Here is a 21,582-nt window from a genome sequence, read left to right as displayed (position 1 = left end):
AAAAAAATAAAATAAACTAACCCTTCATGTTCAGTGGAGGTTTGTTATGCTGTGGTGTTTGACACTGATCGCTCTCATTTGTTCTGGTCGGATGTGTTTGTTCAGTCATTGATTCTTTGTGTGAATGAAGGCTTTGATTAGGCCACTGTTGAACACTGACCTTCTTGTTCATGACCCAGAAAATGTCACTGTTGTATTCATGGTTCATAGGAAGAGATCAATGAAGCAACAGTGATTTGTATGGCAATTGTTTGTATTTTATCTATGACACAAAAACATAGACAAAAAATATAATTAATTTTGAGTTCCAGTATTCTTCAATGAAGCATTTAACAGAATACAATTTAAACAAACCTTTCAGTAACATTTGATGACTGGGCAAACAGTCTTCTCTCTGGGAGTTGCTGATTTAAAAAGCAGTGCTAAAGACCAGGAAGGTTTATTTTGTATCTAAATATAAATGCATAAACATAGGAAATGAAACAACCGACATCTTGCAAATAGAATAAAACATCTTGGTTTTTATGTACAGTCCAATACATTAAAATACATACACTCACACACTTTTGGAAATAAGGAGACATTGCAGAACTGGAAATTAAAATCAAAGTGGGACAAATGACCAACAATGTGTGAAATGCATATAAAAAGACGTTTCCTTTCCAATCCTGAACAAAAGCTCCTCGCAGAAATGCATTTACCCTGCTTACAATCACCATGGTTGCATTTACCAAGATTTCTTACCACAAAAACAATCATCATGATTCGCTCTGATTAACAAGCCATTCATGATTTAAACTACCCAACCTCAAAAACAACACACAACCTGAATCCATACCTCAATGAACTACACAAAGGGGAAAGATTATAGAATTTTTCACAGTGGAGCTTTTCCAAAATAAAAGTGAATAAAACATCAGTGATTCTCTCAGGACAGATGAAGCGTGAATAAAACAGTAGGTTGGATACCAAACATAAAAAAATATTAACTTAAATATAAACCAGCAATGATTCACATTACATTACCCATTTTGTGTAAAACAAAATAATACATACATATATGTATGTATGTATGTATTTAAGATATATAACATTATATTATAATACCTCATTCTAATCTTTAAAAAGAAATTAGATATATTCTACAGAAAGAGCTTTTCTCTGAAAAAGGGGGTAATGCCCTTTGTGCAGAAATACCTTTAAAATTATATCTATATATTCAGAAATTAATTTAAATCTGAGGGAGGGGCAGGTTTTCAAAGTGTCAGCCAATCAGCACAATTGCTTTGAGCTCTTAGAGGACCAATAAAAACTCTAAATCAGCCAACCACCACCATAAAAGTGAGGAATATCATCACAATATGAGTTTTAACCTACTTCTGGGAAGCGAAAACATTGTGAGAGAAGTACTGGGGGAAAAACAGACACTGCAAGTCTAAACCCTTTAAGGAAAGTTGAGTTATAAATTTTAGATTTCAAGCACTCTTTATAAAGTCATTTACAACTGATTGTCTTTACAAAATTACTTAAAAATCAAAACTCCTCCAGGAGTTACAAAAAACAGCTATTTTTAAACCTCCATTACAAAAAAGCATGAATAGATAAGTCTGATCTCATGCTGTAAATGTTTGTCTGTTATATGTACAGATGGAAAGTTATGGTGTGTTTTCAGGAGGGAACGATACACAGCACCATCATGTGCATTTAGTCCATGGAGTGAAATCAGAAGAGGAGAAACATGTCAGCGATGCTCTCATTTACCCATCTCAGAACATGGAGACATTAAGAACCTGGAAGGCAAAACACAGAGTCGCTTTATAACCCCAGTATTGCAAAATGGTTTAAAGAGGTTCTAATGATAACAGGGTTCAAGTTGGTCACACAGATTCCAACAGAAATGTTTTGGTTTCAGAGTGACTTCTGTGTGATCTGTGTGCATTGCTGTTATTGACAAAAGGCAATGGAATTAGTTGCCCACAAAAATTAGCTAATGAGACCACACCTTCACAATGACGTTTTAAACATCATAGTTTATCGTTATCGTTCACTTCATAGTTGATAGGTTTTGTTCTTGGTGTGAACAGGCCATTAGTACTGTATTCTTTCACAGCATCTCTCTCTGTCAGTTCACAATGACAAGAACAATTGGACAAACAGAGAGAACAAATGAGCAAAGCAGATTTTTGAATTTTGTGTGTGTGTGGGGGGGGGGATACATATAAAAACACATAATGCTCTGGTCCATCCTTTAATTTAAGTCTGAGGGATTTCTTACAAGCACCACTAATCAATAGACTGAGTGGATTAATAAGTTAATGAATAAACATTCGGATGAATTAATGCTCACCGAGTCGTCCATAATGGAGGCAGGGTCAAAGTAGTCTGGTTTCAGCTCTGACCTCTCCCTGCGGTTTTTGGATGGAGGCTTCAGAGGGACAAAAAAAGGTTAAGTTAAAAACAATGACACACAAAATGTGTTTTCTCTCTATGTATGAGTGTGTTGACCCCGCAGCCAAAGGAGATTGGATTAGATGGACTATGTAAAGATCTGAGAAACTTTCACTGTCACTTTCATGCTATCCTGAACTCTGACTCCTACCAGATCAATGTCCATGGTGTCAAAGTCCATGCCCTCATTAAGGTCGTCCAGTCGTTCTTCTGATGACATCATCACATCCTCTACAATTGGCTCCTCATCATCCTCCATCAGTCCGCTGCCACGGCGACTGGCAAACAAATCAATAAAAAAAATGTATCACAAATATCACTACCGTTCAAAAGTTTTGGATCTTTAATTTTTTTTTAAATGTTTTTTTTAAACAAGTCTCTTATGCTCAACAAGGCTGCATTAATTTGATTAAAAAAAAATACACTGATAATGTGTCCCGGGATCGTTCAATTTTGGTTTTGGAATCTGAGCGGTCGTTCACACACATCTCGTAAAGATCCCGTAAAGACACGTGACATCAGGATGTGACGTGTTTGCAGACATTTTTCCGTCCTTTCTTTGTTCCTTGACAAACACAAACTTTCTTCTTTGTTAATGTGCAACGTGAACGTTGATCTGCATTTAAACACCCCGGTCAAAGAGTCGCACGATAACTCATTGAGACACCCCTTACAGCACTGGCCCTGTCTTTTGTGCACACAGGGCGCATTCTGGGACTAATCCCACCAATGTTACTAGGTCCCCATCCCGGGACATGTTTGTGTTCACACAGAAGAGACTCTAGCAATTCTATGTCAATTTTCTGGGATCAACGCTCTGAAAGGGGCTAGTGTCACATGATCCCCACATGATGCTGATTTGGTGCTCAAGAAACATTTCTTATTATCAATGATAAAGTTGTGCTGCTTAATATTTTGTGGAAACTGTAGTACATTGTTTTAATGATTCTTTGATGAACAGAGAGTTCAAAAGAGCAGCTTATTTTTGAAATAGAAATCTTATCTAAAATTATAAATGTAATTTATTGTCACCTTTGATCAATTTGATGTATCCGTACTGAATAAAAGTATTAATTTAAAAACGTCCTGACCCCTAACTTTAGAACAGTAGTGTATGTGTACGTAGATGTGCACTCACATGGTGTGCTGAATGTGGCCTCTCATCTTGCCATACTGCAGGCTTGCTCTGTCCTGCTGCTGTTTTTGGGCCATCATCCACGCGACCTGAGAACTGAAAACAACATTTCTCAGTCAACTCTTTACTAATAGAGGGAGTATGTGTAAATCAGGGGTGGGCAAGTTCAGTCCTAGAGAGCCGCTGTCCTGCAGAGTTGGAGGGTTGGAGCTAAACTCTTCATGACAGCGGAGTTCTATACCTAGAACTAGCCCTAGTATATACATAAATGTATGTGTGTATGTTTACTTGTAGTCCATGTGTTGGTGCGGCTGCTGCAGGGGTGTGTGTTGCGTTTCGTTGTTCATGCTGTAAACTCCCATGTACCCCTCCTCTGGTCGAAGCTTCTTTGCGTCCCGCAGGACAGTGGAGACAATGTGGGGTGATGACATCATTACAGGAGTGTGTGGGCCAGTCTGCTCTCGGTTGACCCACGCGCTCACATCACTGCTGCTACAGCTACTCTCCTCTGAGAGACGGACAGATAGAGAAGACAATGAAAGGGAAAGTTAGTTTTAACTCTGTAGAGATTATAATTAATGATATAATTACGACTGAACACACAAACCCTCAGGCAGTTTTCTCTTGTTGGCAGCGGGTGGTTTGCTCCTGCGACTGCGGGCGGAGCTCCTGCTCATGCCGCTGATGACAGACAGTGTATCATCATCAGCGCCCGCTTGCAGAGAGTTCCGGTAGGAGATGAGCGGCAACCAGCAATCGTCCCTCTGCAGGGCCATTTGAAAGGTCATAAACCGCTCTAGATACAGGTGCCTGATGGGAAAGATCAGAGGTCAAACAAAGAACACAGATATACTTCAGTAGAGAAATTCATTTAAAAGACAGTACACAGTTAACCTTCAGAGACCCAGCGCAGCAGAATTGCAACACTTGTATATTCACTAAATATGGGTAAAAACTACACATTCCAGTAGCTGAAGATTGAAATGTATCACAACAGCAGTTTTAGTGAGAACAAAAACAAATCAAATATTATCTGCCACAGCTTGCTAAAGTCACTCAAAATGTATGTCTATATATATTAGATGCCTGCTACTTCAGATAAATTTGTTCCAAAAGTGTTAATAATGGCTGACACAATTCTTAACACTTTTGGAACAAATTGATCTGTTTAAAAATAAATAAATAATACACACACTTTTTTTTAAATTTTTTTAATTAAGATGTAAATTTAATTTACAGTACTTAAATTGTCAAATATTTTTACCTTCCTAGCTCAAATGCATTTGTGTTCAAATATTCACTTATTGTATCGAACAAATAGTTGCCCATCGTTGCAATTTTGCAACATTTTTCCAACGTTTACGCCAATGTAAGTTTTTATAACTAATGGTTTCCTAAAGACATTTTTGAGGTTTAAAAAAATGAATACATCATGAATAACAATGCTTAGGTCTCTGAGGGATCTGAGAAAGCAAGGGATTCTCAGTGTGAGTGTCTTACACAGTCTTCTTGTCCTGCCTCAGTAGTTTGGAGGAAAACTCACTGAGGATGTCAAGGAACGGAAGGTTGAGAGGAGGGCCGCCTTCTCCCTGTGGACTGGGTTCTTTAAATGCAAATTCTATTCCATCCCTAAAACACAAAAAGCACATATACACACACACTTAAGACTCTGTCACTAAGACATAAGGGGACGCTGATGCCCCTTTTCCACAAATGGTGCTGAGCAGTATGACAGTCAGAAGATTTGTGAACCTCTCTTAAAACATAAATCATTTTCTTTTAATATTGGTATCGGCCAGTGAAAAACCCATTTCAGTCAACCACTATTTTTATTCATTTGTTTCAGTAACTTTATGCAATCGAGAGCTGCTTTTGGTGCTTAATCTGGTGACAAAAAAAAAATCCTAGACATAAATAAAATATATGACTTATACAGACAGGAGAAAGATAGTGGATGGAGCCCATAACCCTGTTGGGTCTTAACAGCAAGCATGTTTGAGTTTTCTTACTTGTGGAGCATTGCAATCGCCTCTCTTGTTTTGACCTGATCAAGTCCAAACGTGAGCGAGAAGCGCCGGGCCAGTTCTTTAATCCCACAGAAAGCAGATGCGGAACGATCAAAGTTACAGCCTAGATCACTCAGCATCTCATTAAACAGCTGAAACACACACATCACCCTTCTGTTATTCAGTGTTGCTGGCAGAGCGGGTCTGTGTAAGGATAGAAGCGCTATCTCACCTGCTGCAGGCTGAGGATCAGAGTCTTGGCACACTGAATCTTGTCGATCTGACGTGCCTTACTCATGGTCTCCTTAATGATGTCACCATAATCATTATAGTACTACACACAGACAGAGACAGAGATGCACTGTAAGCTTCAAGTAACACAGAGGACTGTGTTGGAGCCGATAGCCTCATGGGCAGGGCTCAGACTTATAGCAAGGTTGCACTTTGGGTGGCCTGAGTTCTTCTCCCGGTTCACGGATCTTTCCCGCTACCAATCCCACTCCCACTTCACATCCTGTGTACTATATTTGATCTTATCCCAATAAAGGCAAAACACTAAAAATAAATCTTTAAATAAATAAATAAATAAAACACAGAGGACTGTTACAAGGACTGTGAGTGGGACTCACTCTCATGTACTGTTTGAAAACGTCAGCTCCTGTCTTCATGTCCACCACGTTGTAGATGATCAATTTGCAGAAGGCGGCCAGTAAATTCCTGCGTCTGTGGAGCGCCTCAATCTTACCAGCCTCATCGTCTGCAAGACACACCCCAGAAATGGATGAATTGGACTGAATAGTGAAAAAAGCAGCCAATAATTGTGCAGAATAACATAATAATAATAATTTGTACTTTTTTATTCTTTTTTGTTACGATTTTTTTTAAAGCAATGATGGAAATAAAAATGAATAAAATTACCAACTTCTTGGTAATTACCAATTTGGTTTTTCTACAAATTTTAGTGTTTCTAAATAAATTAATGAGGTGCAGTGTCTCATTTCTGCTCCAATAACAGCACCAAACCAAAAAAATTATAAATACATTTCCTCACAGTATTCTTAAATGGAATGAAAATTCTGTCATCATTTACTCACCCTCAAGTCATTGGTTAATCATCAAAACACAAAAATTAAGATTTAATTAAACCTGGGAGATTTTTGTCCCTCCACAGAAAGTTCAGGTAACTAAAACTTAAAAGATCCAAAAAGCTCATAAAGCATAATGAATCCAGATTAATTTATTTTAAACAAGGTATGCCACAGTTTGACAACAACAGTTGTCGTATGACCCCAAACTCAAACCTGAGACATATTGCCATATCATTTATTTTTATTTTATTTTTTTGGTGATGTCAGAAATTAGAACTATGCATTACAAATCAGCAGCTGATCGTGCCTCTGGAGTAAAGACTGCATACATGCTGTTATACATTTAAATCCACTTTAGAGTGGATCAGAACAGTCTTCTGTCCTCTTTGTATTTGTTTTTTGTTCACCTGTGCTGCTGTCCTCATCCTGGTCAACAAACACGTGATCCAGGATAAAGTTGATTAGTTCGCTCTGTAAGGATGCATCTGGACTGAACACCAGGGGTTCTAAAGCTTCCCGCCCCGACGCCACAATCTGATAACTGAAGATCAGGAGTGAATCGCAGAGAATGGTGAAGGCCTGCAACACACAGATACACACAGTTCATTAAAGTACAAATAATGTCCTGCCGGTATTAAGAATCAAACATGCAACATTCGGGTTACCAGTATGACTCTAACAATTATAGGCCATGACTGCCCCTAAGAATTCATTCATTTTCCCACAATCCCATATGCATGAAAGGATGTGTGGTCTGTGGCAGGTCAGACTCACCTGTTCTTTGACAGTGGTACTGATGCTGTTCAGGTACCTCTGACACATCAGACAGAAGGCTCTCACCTGCCTCCGCAACAGCACCATTTCATCCTGAAATGAGACAAGAGTGTGACTAAACATTCAAAATGACAGTCTCACACAGGTCTGGGCACGTACGTGTGTGATGTACCTTGTTGGCACTGCCCTCTGAGACTTTAGCCAAGTGCCAGAGTATGACATAGTGAGTGCACTGGAGTGCATGAGCCACAATCTATAAAAACAAAACAATTAAATATCAATGAAAGTCCCTGAAGTGAGGTCAAAGAGTTTAGAGCAGAGTCAAACACACAGGTCAGTCACAGACCAAATATGGCCTGTAGAGAACTACAGTACTTGTAACTAAAAACTATGCACTACAGTACATTTGTAAAATAAATAAATGAATAAGTCAGGGGTAATAATCTTTATAATTATATAATAATTAATTTCTTCTTTTTAGATATGATAAATTAAAAGGATAGTTCACCCAAAAATGAAATTTAAGTCATCACTTACTCACCCTCAAGTTGTTCCAAACCTGTATGAATTTCTTTATTCTGCTGAACACAAAAGAAGATATTTTGAAGAATGTCAGTATCCAAACAGGCCCAGGGCCCCATTGACTTCCTTAGTATTTTTTTCTTCCATACTATGGAAGTCAATGGGGCCTATTTGGATGCCCATATTCTTCAAAATATCTTCTTTTGTGTTCAGCAGAAGAAAGAAATTCATACAGGTTTGGAACAACTTAATTTTCATTTTTTCGTGAACTATCCCTTTAAAACTGATTTGATGCTTTCAAGCCAAGTTCATTGAGTAGTTTTTCTTTTTCTTCACAGCATCGTTGCTTGATTAATATTCCTTAAGTACCAATTCATGTAGGTACATGTAATCTAAATGCATCAGGGGAATGAAAAAAGAAAATTCCATGTGCTCCGTTTTTTGTTATTAAAGCAGCATGAAGTTGATTCAGGACAACATTTACCTGCAGAATAGCTGCTAAAATGAGTTAACCCCTGTGTTAGTAGTCAGTACCTGCTCAGGCATATCCCCGTTTTGCAGGCCAGAGTTCAAAAGTTTGTAGTTGCTGGTGAAAAGGTCCCATTTAGTAAGGTCATGGGCACTGCAGGAAGACAGACACACAGACACACACAGTTATGATGAATACACTCCTCTGGTCTCACAGAAATATGTCCAGATCTCATTTCGCACCAAAATCAAAAGAATAAATAAGAATAATCTGCTTATCAAATGAAAGCAGTGTTTTAAGAACTTTAAATTTTAAGATTTTAGCAAGTTAGCTCAACTATTTCTCAGTTTTAGCTCAATTATTTCTCAGTTTTGAGTATGTGTTCTTACTTGTGGAAGGCTGTGATTCTTTTGAGTGTTGACAAAACTTGATAGGCGTCATCTTCATCAGGCTCCTCCCCCTTAAAGAAACAAAAGCATTCAAACTCAAACTGGCTAAAATTACACAGAGCTGTAATTAAACTAAAACACACACAAACCTCCTGCAGGACGTCCTCCAGCAAGCGGTGGAACTTGTCAATCTGTTCATCGAGCATCTGGCTGCGGACGATATCTACGCGGTTATAGATGGTGAATTCCTCATTGCACAGTGCATGGAATGTCACAGAACATGCCTCTAATACATCTGTGTCTGTGTGCTTCTCCACCACATCGCGGACCTGACGCAGCAGAGCATCCAGATGCTGCAGGACATCATAGTTATTTTACTTACAGTACTACTATAACAAAACAAAAACAATCAATAATTTCTTTATATTCATGTTATTAAAAAAAACTATTGGCACTATTGGAAACTTTCTTCCAATAGAAAAAAAAACTAAAACACAAAGCCATATTTTATAAGCACAATATTTGTATTACTATGTGGCACAATATGAAGTTTTTTTTTTGGATGAGCATGATCACCTTCTCCAGCCGACCGGTTGTATAGATCTCCAAATCAAAATACTGAGGAAACTGCAACAGATTAGTGACCTTCTCTGGGTCCACTGAATACTGAGAGAGAAAAAGAGAGAGAGAGTCAGTTCAGAAATCAATCGGCTTGCATCCTGATTCAGGTGGCCCGAACCATTTGGTTGGAATATTTATATGCAAATTGCAAGTTGTGGACTGTTGTTTTATGCCCAAAAAGTCAATCAATATTGCAGTAAAATTTCTTACAAAATTACACACTGTCTGGCAGGGAAGAGAAACACTTACTTTAGCCAATAACAGAGGCAAAGCCACAGCAAACGTTTCTGTGATCTTTGTTCGATCATCCAGCTGGGTTTTCTTTTCTTTAGTTGTCAGAACCTGTGCCAAAATAAAAAAACAGCAAACGGGTTTGAGAATGAGTGAATAATGACAGCATTTTAAAAGAGTTTTTAGACAATTATTTTATCTATTCCTTTAAGTGACAACATAAGTATGATGGTTTGAAAATAGAACCTGTGAGAACATAAGAACTGATCCTCTCTATTTGAAAAGGCTCATAAATCACCCAAATCATGCTTTATAGTTGAGATGAAACAAAAGCAGTGTCAGATCGCATCTTCCATGTAGTAAACAGATTATCAAAAGAGAAAAATATATAGGATGGAGACTTGGTTCTAATCATCAGTTGTTGATTGGATGGTGGCAGATCTGAATACAAGCTTGAGGTTGATTATAAGAAATGACCAGGGTTTAAGCAGACTAAATGATCAGAGAAGTCTAGCATATGTGACCAGAAAGAAGCCTTTCGTTTCAAAGGAAGATCGAGTTTAAAAAAATTATTAAATTACAAGGTCAACTTTTTTTTTTACATGAAACATACATGGATGAATCGTTCAAAATAAGATAAATAACATGCATTTAGAAAATAGATAGGGTGATTTTTTAAAAATCTAAAACCAACCCCTCTATACCTTGGCAATATATAAATATATATATATATATATATCAATCATTCCACCAAATCTGTTTATCTTTGTAAAATGGCACAGCTTTTTAAATATCTAAATGTACACTCTTAAAATCAGTCAGTCAAGCATTATATTATGATGCTATGATAATCAAGCATTATTTAATGATAGAAATTTAGTAATTAGATCTTAAACTTAATAATCATGAATATTTGTCATTTTAACTGAACTTAGGACTGGTGGTGGTGTTTAAGATATTATTGTTCATTCCGTGTTTCTGTAAGAAAAATAGATATAGTAATTGATAATAGCTTTTTTTTTTAAAGATAATAATCATACAACTAATTCTACTACTAATAATGACAATAAACAACACATGAGCTGCTGGGTTAATGAATGTTAATCACGTTGTCAGCGTTCGCTCTAACTGATTTGCTGAAATTAAAACAGGGATGAGTGCCAACCAGTGAGATTGCCGTTTACGCATTAGTTCCGCCCACTAACGGAGAAACCGGCATATATTCTGCTTGTTCTTAAAAGCTGAATAATTCCAGATGAACTCCATTATTTTGACAGGAAAATACAAGCAAGAATATTGTTTACATGTAGCGCGTCGATTTTGCGTGTTATATAAGACTCTCGCTCTCTCTCTCTTTGCGTGTGAGAGAAACGCGACGGTTTATACTCACACTAGAGTTTACACAGGTACGCTGAGCTGAATATGAAATACTACAGAATCAGATCGCTTGACGGAGAGCGAAACTCTCAAGAGCTCAGTCAGTGTTCAACGAGTGAAAATATATCTATGCTAAACTTATACTTGGCATCTAACACACACACTGGCCAGTAAAATCTAAGAATTTATTAGCCAATGGCTATGATAAGACATTATTTAGTTGCCCAGAGAGAAATTTACACGCATATGCGAGTGATTTACTTGCATTGTAGTGGGTTGACAACTTTTCCATAGATTAGGTTCATGGTTAGGGGTTAAGAAAATATCTCCTCTAAGTAAAAACCACTGCATCTATGGGACATCCTCACTAATATAGCAAAATCAAAATGTTGTTTTGTGTGTGTATGTCTTACCCTTCTTCCAGAGCCTCGTCCAATGGGTGGGTGACACTCACAAGTCTGTCTGACAGCACAGAGCATGATCTCAATCAGAGCAGTTTCCTGAGCATCAGTGAGAGCTGAAATACACACATCATGGTGTTTAAGTGATGTAGGTTAGAAAGATTTTTAGCCAAATTTTGGTACAGACACAAAAAAAAAACTATGATAAATACAAGTGTCTGCATTTGTACCTTCCTCTCCAGGGAACGGTTCGTCTAGCAACAGGCTGATCATACTCTCCCAGTCCTTCAGGAGCTCTGATGCACAGTCCCACAAGCTGTCCACCAGATAGGCACCGTGCTCATGGAGCTAAAACACATAAAAATTCATAAAAGAACCCAAAAAATACATTTATTTTATTTCTACATTACAGGCCGAGCACATCAAGCACACCTCACTTTCCAGAAAGAACAAGACAGTTGTTCTGATGAGGTTAGCATTCAAACACTGTCTGCCTCTCCTGGGCCGCCCCTCATCCTCTGGACCATGATGACTGAACAACCTAGGAACACAACACACAAAATTGTTGTGTTCACAAAATAGCCACATGGCGGAATCAGTCAGGGTGAGAGTCAGATGTATTATGGATCAGAACTAAAGCCCAAAGTATACTTCGGTTGTTCGGGTTCCACGAGGGTTCGTGCAATGACGTCATTTTCTTCATCAGGAGGCTCCACGGACGTCTGCGCACAGCCCAAATTTTGTGTCTATGGTGTGCATACAACAGCGTATGTGCAAGTGGCTTGAGCACTTGAAAAGAAGTCCACTAGATTTGCACTAGGGCTGTGACGGTGGCAGTTTTTTACCACCGCGGTGGTAATGGACCAACTACCGGTGGTGGTACGGTGGTTGGGGGGTTATTTTGAAATAAAAGAACAAAGAAACAACACACTAAAGCCTGTAAAGCATTGAAATAAATATCAGTAAATACTGGTAACTTAAATAATATAATATTTTATATAGTGCTTACGCACTCAACTGTATAATCGGACCTAAAATTGGGCTGCACGTGGACATCCGCGGACCCTCCTGATGACGAAAGTTATGTCACGAGGAAAGTGCGCGAAGTATACGTTGAGCTTAATGTGGCAAATGCGTTTAATCACATTCGTATTTAATGAAGCACAGACCGTGCAGTGGAATAAAAAAAATGTGGCACTCACTTTTTGTAGAGAAACTCCCCTGCTGCCACAGCAACCGGTCGGTGGGCAGAGTAAACCAAGTGGTAGACGCTCTCACAGTCTTCAGCAGTCAAGACCTCATCACTACTTCTGTGTGAACAAACAAACATACCCGCAAATTAAATGGACACATCTTAAAAAAAAAGAAAAAAAGTATGACTGTCAATGATGAATGATCAGTGCTGAACTCACTGCAGAACTAGCGTCAGCAGTTTAATGGCCTGAACTGCAACATCATATTCCTTATCCAGAGTCATGGACACAATCCGATCCTACATAGACAAAAGAGGAGAGAACTGTCAGTAAGATAATACATTTTTCAGAGCCTTTCAGAGTTGTTGTTGCCATTTCAAGTATCCTGGTGGAATACTCACCTTAAAGCGGCTTGTAAAGAGTTCCAGTCTGGCGTTAAGTTCTCTGCTATAATACAAACCCTGAAGAGCTGTAAGACACTTCAGACGGACCTCCCCTTGCTGGAGAAAGAAAAATAACATATGACGGATGAGACAAAGAGATTGTAAAAGTCACTCTTTGTATTTAAAGAGTGTATAAAGTAGGGCTTGCATAGACTAGTCGAGTAGTCGATAGATCGACTACTTCAACCACTAGTCGACGCTGTCGGAAACAATCGACTACTCGAGCGTCCATTAACCATAAATGAATTAAAAATGGCGAACGTCACCAACAGACACCACACGTCAGATGTGTGGAAGTATTTCATCAAGGATGACAAAAATATTGTAATTGGCCAACTCTGCGAGAGGCCGTTCACATATTGCGTCTAAAAACGTGTGGAAAGCGGGGCCGTGGCGCTGTCTCCTACAAGCGCTTTGCGCTCCCGTGGCGTCTGTCGTTGCTATGCAACCATGAACTGCGCTCTCCATGATGACGACGAAGAAGTATCAGCAAAGGATTAATGATTTCTAGCCCTTTACTAGAAAGCTTTACTACTATATATATTTCTGGAGATGAGAAGGGAAAACCTGCCCTGTACAGCTACGATCAGCTGTTCGGCCGAGCTTTGATGATGTTACGGAAAGGCCGAAGCTGATTGGTTTTTGTCACACGACCTTGAGGCATTCTGAAAAGTTGAGATGTTTTTATCTCGCCGCGGCATCGGCGCGCCTGGAAAAACTAGCGCACCACGTTGCTTCCATTATGAGCGCGCTCGCCGCGCGCCTACATTTGAAATAATGAACTTGAGCGCGAAAAAGACACGATATGTGAACGGCCCCTAGAAGCAGACGTCTGAAATGAAAGGCAAGAACGGCTATTTATTTGACTTTAGACTGTTACATGAAAATGTACAAATGAAATGTCATAATTATAATGTTTTGAGAGTTGACTTGTGTAATTGTTGCATTAGGCTATGAATTAATAAATGTTTATTGATAAGATCTAGCTATTTCATGTCTTTTCATTTACAGTAGCATGAACCACGAGTAGTCGAGTAACTCGAGTATTGTTTTGATAAGAAATCGACTATCAGAAATCAGTAGTCATGCAACCCCTAGTATAAAGTCAGTATTTATATAGAGCTTTATACAATACAGATTGTTTCAAAGCTGCTTCACAGTAATAAACATAAGCATGCTGTTTATTTGTTTAGCTTTGAAGAGTACATAATCAATCTGTGTGAATGTGTTTGTGATACCTTATCATACATGGTCCAGCCCACGTACTTCAGGTAACTGTCATTAAGAAAAGCATCACTGTACATCTTCATCCACATACCAATCTCCTCAATGCAGACGACTCTGATCTCAGCAATCACATCCCTGCAAACACATACATGAAAAAAATAAGCTCTTCAAAGACTGTGTGGGTTATTTTAAAATATTAATTCACTGAATAAGTCATTTAATTTAGTTAATTTTGAGACGTTTCCTTGCCTGTATCTGTGGATGAACACTCCTTTAAAAATGGCATTCATCATGTTTTCAATCTCATCCTGGTTTTCCTGGAGCTAAAAATGACAGAATCCATGTTTGAATCAGGTTTATTGTCTCATTTTCGAATGTGTGTGAGTGTGTGTGTGTGTGTCACCTCTTTGCGTTTCTGCAGCAGGAACTCCAGGCGATCATTGGCTCGTTTCCCGATGCTCTTGTTGCGTTCTGTCTCATATTGTCTTTGTGTGTTGTCCAAATTGATGCTCAAATTCAGAGCAACGTTCACCAAAGCGGTCATCAGTTTCATGGCTGAAATACAGTGAAAAACTTTAAGGTTAGGGTGTACAATTCATACTTTATGATTGAGAACAATAATATAAACATTTAAATGACAATAAAATGTAATAACTTGTTTTCATTCATGTCAGATTTTTTTAAACATACATTAAAGGGATAGTTCACTTTGAAATTTAATTTTGGTATGTTTTAGCTTACCTCAAGGGCATCCAAGATGTAGGTGTCTTTTTTTCCGCAGTAGTTTCAATTTTGATATTTTTAGGTCAAACCGTTCTTGTCTGTCAGTCATATAATGCAGGTCTGTGGTCACTGTCTCAAAGAGCATGCACAGAGTCCAAATTAAAACAATTCTCCATCGTTCAAATTAAACAATTCCCCATCATAAGTACACATTGATGGCCTAAGACACGAAACGAGCGGTTTGTGTGAGAAAACGAACAGTATTTATATCGTTTTTACCTCTTATACACAGCCACATCCAAGTGATCTGAGGGCGTGCGCGCATTCTGGTGTGTGACGTGTACGCAGACTGGTGCATAGATATATACACTAGATGTCGCCTTAAAGACACTAAAAGAACTGCCGTAGCCAAGGCGACATCTAGTTTAATTGGGGAATTGTTTAATTTGGACGATGGGGAATTATTTTAATTTGGACCCTGTGCATGCTCTTTGAGACAGTGACCACAGACCTGCATTATTAGGACTGACAGACAAGAACGGTTTGACCTAAAAATATCAAAATTGAAACTACTGCGGAAAAAAAGACACCTACATCTTGGATGCCCTTGAGGTAAGCTAAAACATACCAAAATTTAATTTCAAAGTGAACTATCCCTTTAAGTAATGAAGACATCACTAACAGGTCAAGTAAAATTATAATGAATAATGGATATGTAATACAGTGCATATATTTAGCAAAATGCTCTTCTGTAGAGTTATTTTTTCTTGCTAACTAAGTTTATGGACACTAAATAGCTTTCTTGAGGTAAATGTAATGTTAAGTGACAATGTATAGCCTACAAGCTGGTATATTGACGTCCTGCCACAGTTGAAACACTGATTGAGCGATTACATGAGACAAGATTCATCTCGGTAAGTTGTAAAGTATCTTTCAACGTGTTCACCCATTTTTATTTTGTGCACAAAACTAGTAGTAAAGAAGAGATGAGATGATCGGTTCACATGTGCTACATCCGCTTGAACTGAGGAGGCTACCGCGATCTGTCACACTGTATTAAAGAGCGTCAACACAAAATTTATTGTTTAAATTTCGTAATAAAATCGACAGAATTTTAAAGTTGAGACTTTGCTTCATATTAAAAGTAACAAAGCTTTTTGTAATTATTGGATGGCAGGCGTGCTACAAATATTTAGTGAAGTTTTGTTCACATATCAACAGAAAGAAAGAAACCATATAATTACTGATGAAAAATTAGAAATTAACTTTATCCAGAGGTAGTGTCCACACAGCTGACATGTTTAACTGTTGTATCTTATCTACGTTGTGTGCACTGTGGTGAACATTGAACACAGTCAAAAAGTGCCATCGGAAAAGCGCTAATTGAACGTCTGTTTCAGTCAGATTTCGGCCCGAAACCGAAAATAGCTGTTTCGGCCGAAATTTTTCAGTAGTCGAAATTTCTGTGCATTAAGTCATAAAAACAATATACACAACTGTTTAAAAGTTTGAGGCCATTAAGATTTTTAAATGGTTCTGAAAGAAGTCTATTGTGCTCTTAAAGGCTCATTTTATTTAATCAAAAATGCAGTAAAAATTGTGAATAAAATTTCAAATATTTGTTTTATATATTTTAAAATGTAATTTATTTCTGTGATTGAAATGCTTAAGTTTCAACATCATTACTCCAGTCTTGAGTGTCACATGACCCTTTGAGATTCTAATAATTTGCCGCTCAAGCATTTCTTATTATTATTAATGTTGAAAACAGTTACTTTTGTGGAAACCATGATTTTTTTCAGGATTCGTTGATGAATAGAAAAAAAAATAAAAATTTTGAAAAAGAAATCTTTTGTGATGATTTAAATGTTTTACTATCACTTTTAATCAATTTAATGCATCCTTGCTAAATAATAGTATTAATCTATTTAAAAAATATATGAATGATATGAAACTTTTGAACAGTTGTGCAAATCATAATATCAGTATACTGAAGAAGCAGTGGTTAGGGTATGCTATTCTGAACATTGCATGGTACGTAGCCCAGAGTCACCCACCTGCCAGGGTGCTGGTGTGTCTGAACGCTCTGACCTGTGAGTCGGACAGGCCGGTGAGGAGAGAGATGAGCGTGTCCATCATGTACTCATCATAGATGATGCTGTACTGGCACTGTCGGACCAGGACCGCGATGAACTCACACAAGCTTAATTTAAACTTCTTCCACACAGGACCTGAACTCGCCAGTGGGTAATCGCCACTGTCCTGAACACACATACACACACAACCTTTTTACACATATTCATTTGAAGTAGCTAATCTCTTCCATCCCTGCACACACACTGTTTTACATATCATATATTCTTCCTATTGAAATGTCTGTGGTATAAACTCACACATTAACAAACCTCATCAAACTCTTCTGTCATTTTCCTGATGATCTCAGAATTCTGCATGTTCCGGAACATCTCGGAGCTCACAGCGCCTACAACAAGCACACGCATTGAGTAACACAAAACACACACTTGAAGTATGCAAACTTATCTACCGGTACACCTAGAGAACATACAAACACACACCTTTACAACCAGAACAGTGGATGAAGAAGTTGATCAGTTCCAGAAGGGCAGAGTCTCTGTCTGTCTTATAGGACTCAATCCAATCATCAATCACTGACTGCAGAGAGAGAGAACACACACACACTCGCTCAAACTACCTCAGTTAAACCTTCTTTCATACACACACAGCCTACACAGAAAGCACACGCTGCAGTTAGGCCTGGATATAATAACTAACCCACACACACACCACTGATTCACGTGATGATACATCCGAGCACTTTGAAATAGAGTCTATGAATGAATACAGTGCAAGAGATCAGAATGTATCTGAAGATGTAGTGCGCATGTTGGTACCTGTGTGGCACTCTTGCCCAATTTGACAATCTCGAACAAACTGAGATTCTCCATGTCATTCTCCTGATGGTGGCCATTTACCCGACCTCTCACCTCTGACCCCTTCAACTTTTCTCCAAGGGTCTTCTTCCCCTTCTGGACACAAATGGTAAAAAGCAAGGAGAATTCCATTAAACATGCTAGTATCTATTCCATCTCAGATCTAAGGCTGCACAATATGAGGGGGGGGGGGGGGGTTGTAGAGCTGCACATTTTAATTTTGTTTCATTATTTTGTTTATATAGCACCTTACAGGCTACCACAGTAGTTCCAAAGTGCTGTACATTACAATAAAAAGTAAAAGAACAACAAGACAAAACATAAAAACATCCATGTACTAATGTAAGTAAACACAACATAAAAAGTAAGAACAATAAAACAAACTGAGCAAGACGTGCAGCCAACACACCACCAGGCGTTTTTGGAGAGACCACGGGGCGCCATCTTTACATCAGATTTTGGTCAAAAATGCTGTGATTATATATCAATATGATGATAAAATAATAATAATAATAATTATTATTATTATTATTACACATTGTTATTATTAAATAAAAATAAGAAACAATGAGAAATGTCACTGCACTGTAATATTTCAATAGAAAAAATATCTAATTTAGAAAAAAATAATACAATAATTTAAATTTTCAGTACAACTGTAAATTTACAATACAAACATTTATGGTTGTCTTAAGTTCTTCATTTTCAAATGTTAAACCACTGAGCTTTAATTTGGCAGAAAACCACCAAAATAAGCCCTCAAAGCTTCTCTTTTGTTGACAACCACTTGTTTAAAAGCGCTTCTCATCACAAGATACGAAGATGTTGCATTCTTAAATGCACGTTATAAGCTAAGCACATGCAGAGATGGAGTTTGTGTCCAGCAGCATTTACTGTGAACCAAGCCACTCCGAGATACTGAAAACACTGGGTTTTCATTTCCACGCGTGAGCTGCAAGTGTGTAAATGAAAACAGTACCACACATCACTCTGAAACATTAAACGCAAATTTTCATTTCATTAAATCGCACTAAGCCATGTCGCGATTTCAGTGTATCTGAAAGCTGTTTCACTCATGAAAAAGTACTGATATCTGAAAGCTCATTTGCTGATAGGTACCTTCCCTTTTCCAGGTTTGCCATTTCGACCTTCGAGATCTTCAAGATCGGTGTCCGAGAGCCGAGAGTGTCCTTCCCTAAACAAAAACGCACCAGTGATTACAGCAGTGTGTAAGTGGAGATCAAAGTAATTGGGGTGTGTGTTAAACAGGTGCTTTAATTTCCTAACATACAGAGTTTAGATGTACTCTGTGTGCATCCATATGTAAACACACAAGTTGTAGTTTAATTAATTTCCCTACAAACATGGATATATTGGTTTTGTTATAGGTAACACAAGTGCATAATAAGCAAATAGTCATGTAACAGATGCTGGATGGACTTCTTGTTCATATGTGCTTATAATTCCCCAAAATGCCGTTTAGGTAGGCAACTCACTAGGTTTTGAGACAGACACTGTCTGGCTGGAGAAGGAGTATGTCTGGTACTTACTGGTAGAAGTCTGCTTGAAAGTCCTGAGCTGCTATCATTTTTTCAACATCTTCTGTCTCTTCTGGAGTTTATAAGTGTCCCCACACTGCAGAAGAAAGACCCAAACAATTTAAAAACTGCTGTATGAAAACCATTTCTTAAAATGTCTGCTTTAAAACAAACATAACAACTCAGTTACTGAATGAGGTTTTTTTACGCGTGCGTTTGTGTGAAGGACGGTGTTTTTATGTGACTTTAATAATAAATATCAGACATTTGCTGTCAACATTACTGTACGAAAAATCAAACATTATACAAACTCAATTAAACACATAAAATCTCGAAGTATTCGTGTAACGTGTGAGATTTTATTAATTGTGTTTTAATATTGAGTTTGATTTCCGTAAACACGGGCTAGCATGCTAACATGCTAACAGGCCTCCAGGTCCTCTAAAAGACATTAAAACCGCCCCAAACCCACCAAAACAATTTAAAACTGTAAAACCACATTAGAACTTTACGTTTCTTCACATGTAGCACATTATAGTGTCTCAATAATTCTCAATATTCAAGCTAATGGCTGAAACTGTCTGACATATGAACGACTCTGGGACATTTATCTTCCCACAAACTCACAGTAAAATGTCTTTTATTTATTTCATTTTTTTTTCAAAATCGCGGATATTTATGAAGATCGGCCGCCATTTCCTCCCTCACCTCCCTCAGCGTGAGTCCAGCTGCATAAAACCCGCCCAGAGCCGCCGCCGAACGGAACCGAACCGGACCTCCGCTCCGCGGTTAAGACATTAAAACATGACCCAAGTGGAACTGGCTCAGTTCTGTTATGGTTCGAATGTGGAAGAGGCAGTTTGGTGCTGTGGGCGGACAGGAGTAAAATACAGCCTCGAGGAACCCAAAACACACTTATTACGCATCCACACACACTAGTATCCACAAACACACCCACACACATACATGCACATCATGGAAATAGCCTACCACATATCAATTTTGGATGACAGAGACAATTTCCATGGTAAGAGGAATTCAATTCAGGAACAACAATTGGTATAGAGAAGGTTTGACAGATAAATTAGGAGAAATAACCAGAATCTCTGTGTCCAGTTTTGATCAAATAAGAGGGATAAACAAGAAGTGTACCTAACCCTACACCTGAAATGTGCAAATCAAGTTATAGAGAATCAAAAGAGCATCCAAAGTCTGTGGAGTGATAGTGGACAGACAAGATGGCAAAGGATCTGTGTTTATTAGAAACTGAGTGATATCATATACATAGCACAGTCAGGAATGTATTTGATTTATTTACAAAATCCACAGGTATAAGGCATATATACAAATAAACAACTTTTAAATTTATCAAAAAACTAATCAAGCACACAAGAAACAAACAGAAAGCCAATTATAAATGTTTGCTTTGTTGAGGCAAATAACAAATGAATAGTAAAAAAGTTTATACTGTGGAATGGTGATATAGTTTTTAAAAGTGCAATACAATATATTGCTCAACAGGAAAATATGACTTCCCAGTTTTATCTCTAGCACACAGTACACAATGACATTGGGTTCATGGCACCACATAATGACATTGGGTTCATGGCACCACATTCTCACCATGTGCAACTAGAGATGAAGTGTAAAAAATACAATGCAAAATATGTAGGCTACTTCTTTTTTATATTAATAGTATACAGATAAAAAATCTTATTTCCCATACATATGTAAACATAAACTCATCCCACATTATATTGTATAGTTTACACAGTTCGCAGTTGAATTTCTGCAGGTCTTGAGTGACAGTTACTACTCTTACCATCAGAAACAAGAGAATCACACTAAACAACATTTCATCAGTTTTTTTCTTCAACTGACTCTAAACAATATTACACTGAGCAACTAAAAATGTGACATTTACCACTTACATCCCAAGAACACTTTCAAGTAAAGGTGGCACAATTTTTAAACATTTATCAGAATATGTAACATAGCTATGCTTTAGGGCACTTTTTAAAGTAAAAAATACAAAACCATATATAA

At 37.9% G+C, this 21,582-nt stretch overlaps 1 protein-coding gene across 1 annotated transcript; it reads right to left on the bottom strand.

Moving 5' to 3' along the window:
* Window positions 1-233: 233 nt before the first annotated feature.
* stag2a (STAG2 cohesin complex component a) lies at window positions 234-20,488 on the bottom strand. Its single transcript, XM_079873216.1, has 34 exons — window positions 20,245-20,488; window positions 19,549-19,633; window positions 19,118-19,193; window positions 17,960-18,094; window positions 17,624-17,720; window positions 17,453-17,529; window positions 17,105-17,309; window positions 14,728-14,879; window positions 14,574-14,647; window positions 14,336-14,459; window positions 13,056-13,154; window positions 12,874-12,953; window positions 12,664-12,771; window positions 11,894-12,002; window positions 11,692-11,809; window positions 11,474-11,577; window positions 9,702-9,794; window positions 9,408-9,497; window positions 8,981-9,184; window positions 8,832-8,902; window positions 8,508-8,595; window positions 7,624-7,704; window positions 7,452-7,544; window positions 7,085-7,256; window positions 6,219-6,346; window positions 5,822-5,923; window positions 5,593-5,741; window positions 5,084-5,212; window positions 4,191-4,393; window positions 3,872-4,091; window positions 3,587-3,679; window positions 2,600-2,726; window positions 2,348-2,425; window positions 234-1,790 (listed from the first exon to the last, which is right to left on the bottom strand). The coding sequence occupies exons 2-34, from the start codon at window positions 19,584-19,586 to the stop codon at window positions 1,767-1,769; spliced, it is 3,741 nt and encodes a 1,246-aa protein (XP_079729342.1). The 5' UTR covers window positions 19,587-19,633; window positions 20,245-20,488; the 3' UTR covers window positions 234-1,766.
* Window positions 20,489-21,582: the final 1,094 nt, after the last annotated feature.

The sequence above is a fragment of the Squalius cephalus genome (genome assembly GCF_949319135.1).
Source record: "Squalius cephalus genome assembly, chromosome: 5".
NCBI lineage: Eukaryota > Metazoa > Chordata > Actinopteri > Cypriniformes > Leuciscidae > Squalius > Squalius cephalus.
Note: the sequence above shows the minus strand (reverse complement) of the source record. Positions and strands in the feature narration are given on the sequence as shown.

Coding starts and splice junctions, on each gene's coding strand:
- stag2a (XM_079873216.1), bottom strand. CDS start 19,586: ATGATAGCAGCTCAGGACTTTCAAGCAGACTTCTACCA. Junction 17,530..17,623: donor CCACTGTTCTGGTTGTAAAG/GTGTGTGTTTGT, acceptor TGCTTGTTGTAG/GCGCTGTGAGCTCCGAGATG. Junction 5,213..5,592: donor GCGATTGCAATGCTCCACAA/GTAAGAAAACTC, acceptor TTTGTGTTTTAG/GGATGGAATAGAATTTGCAT.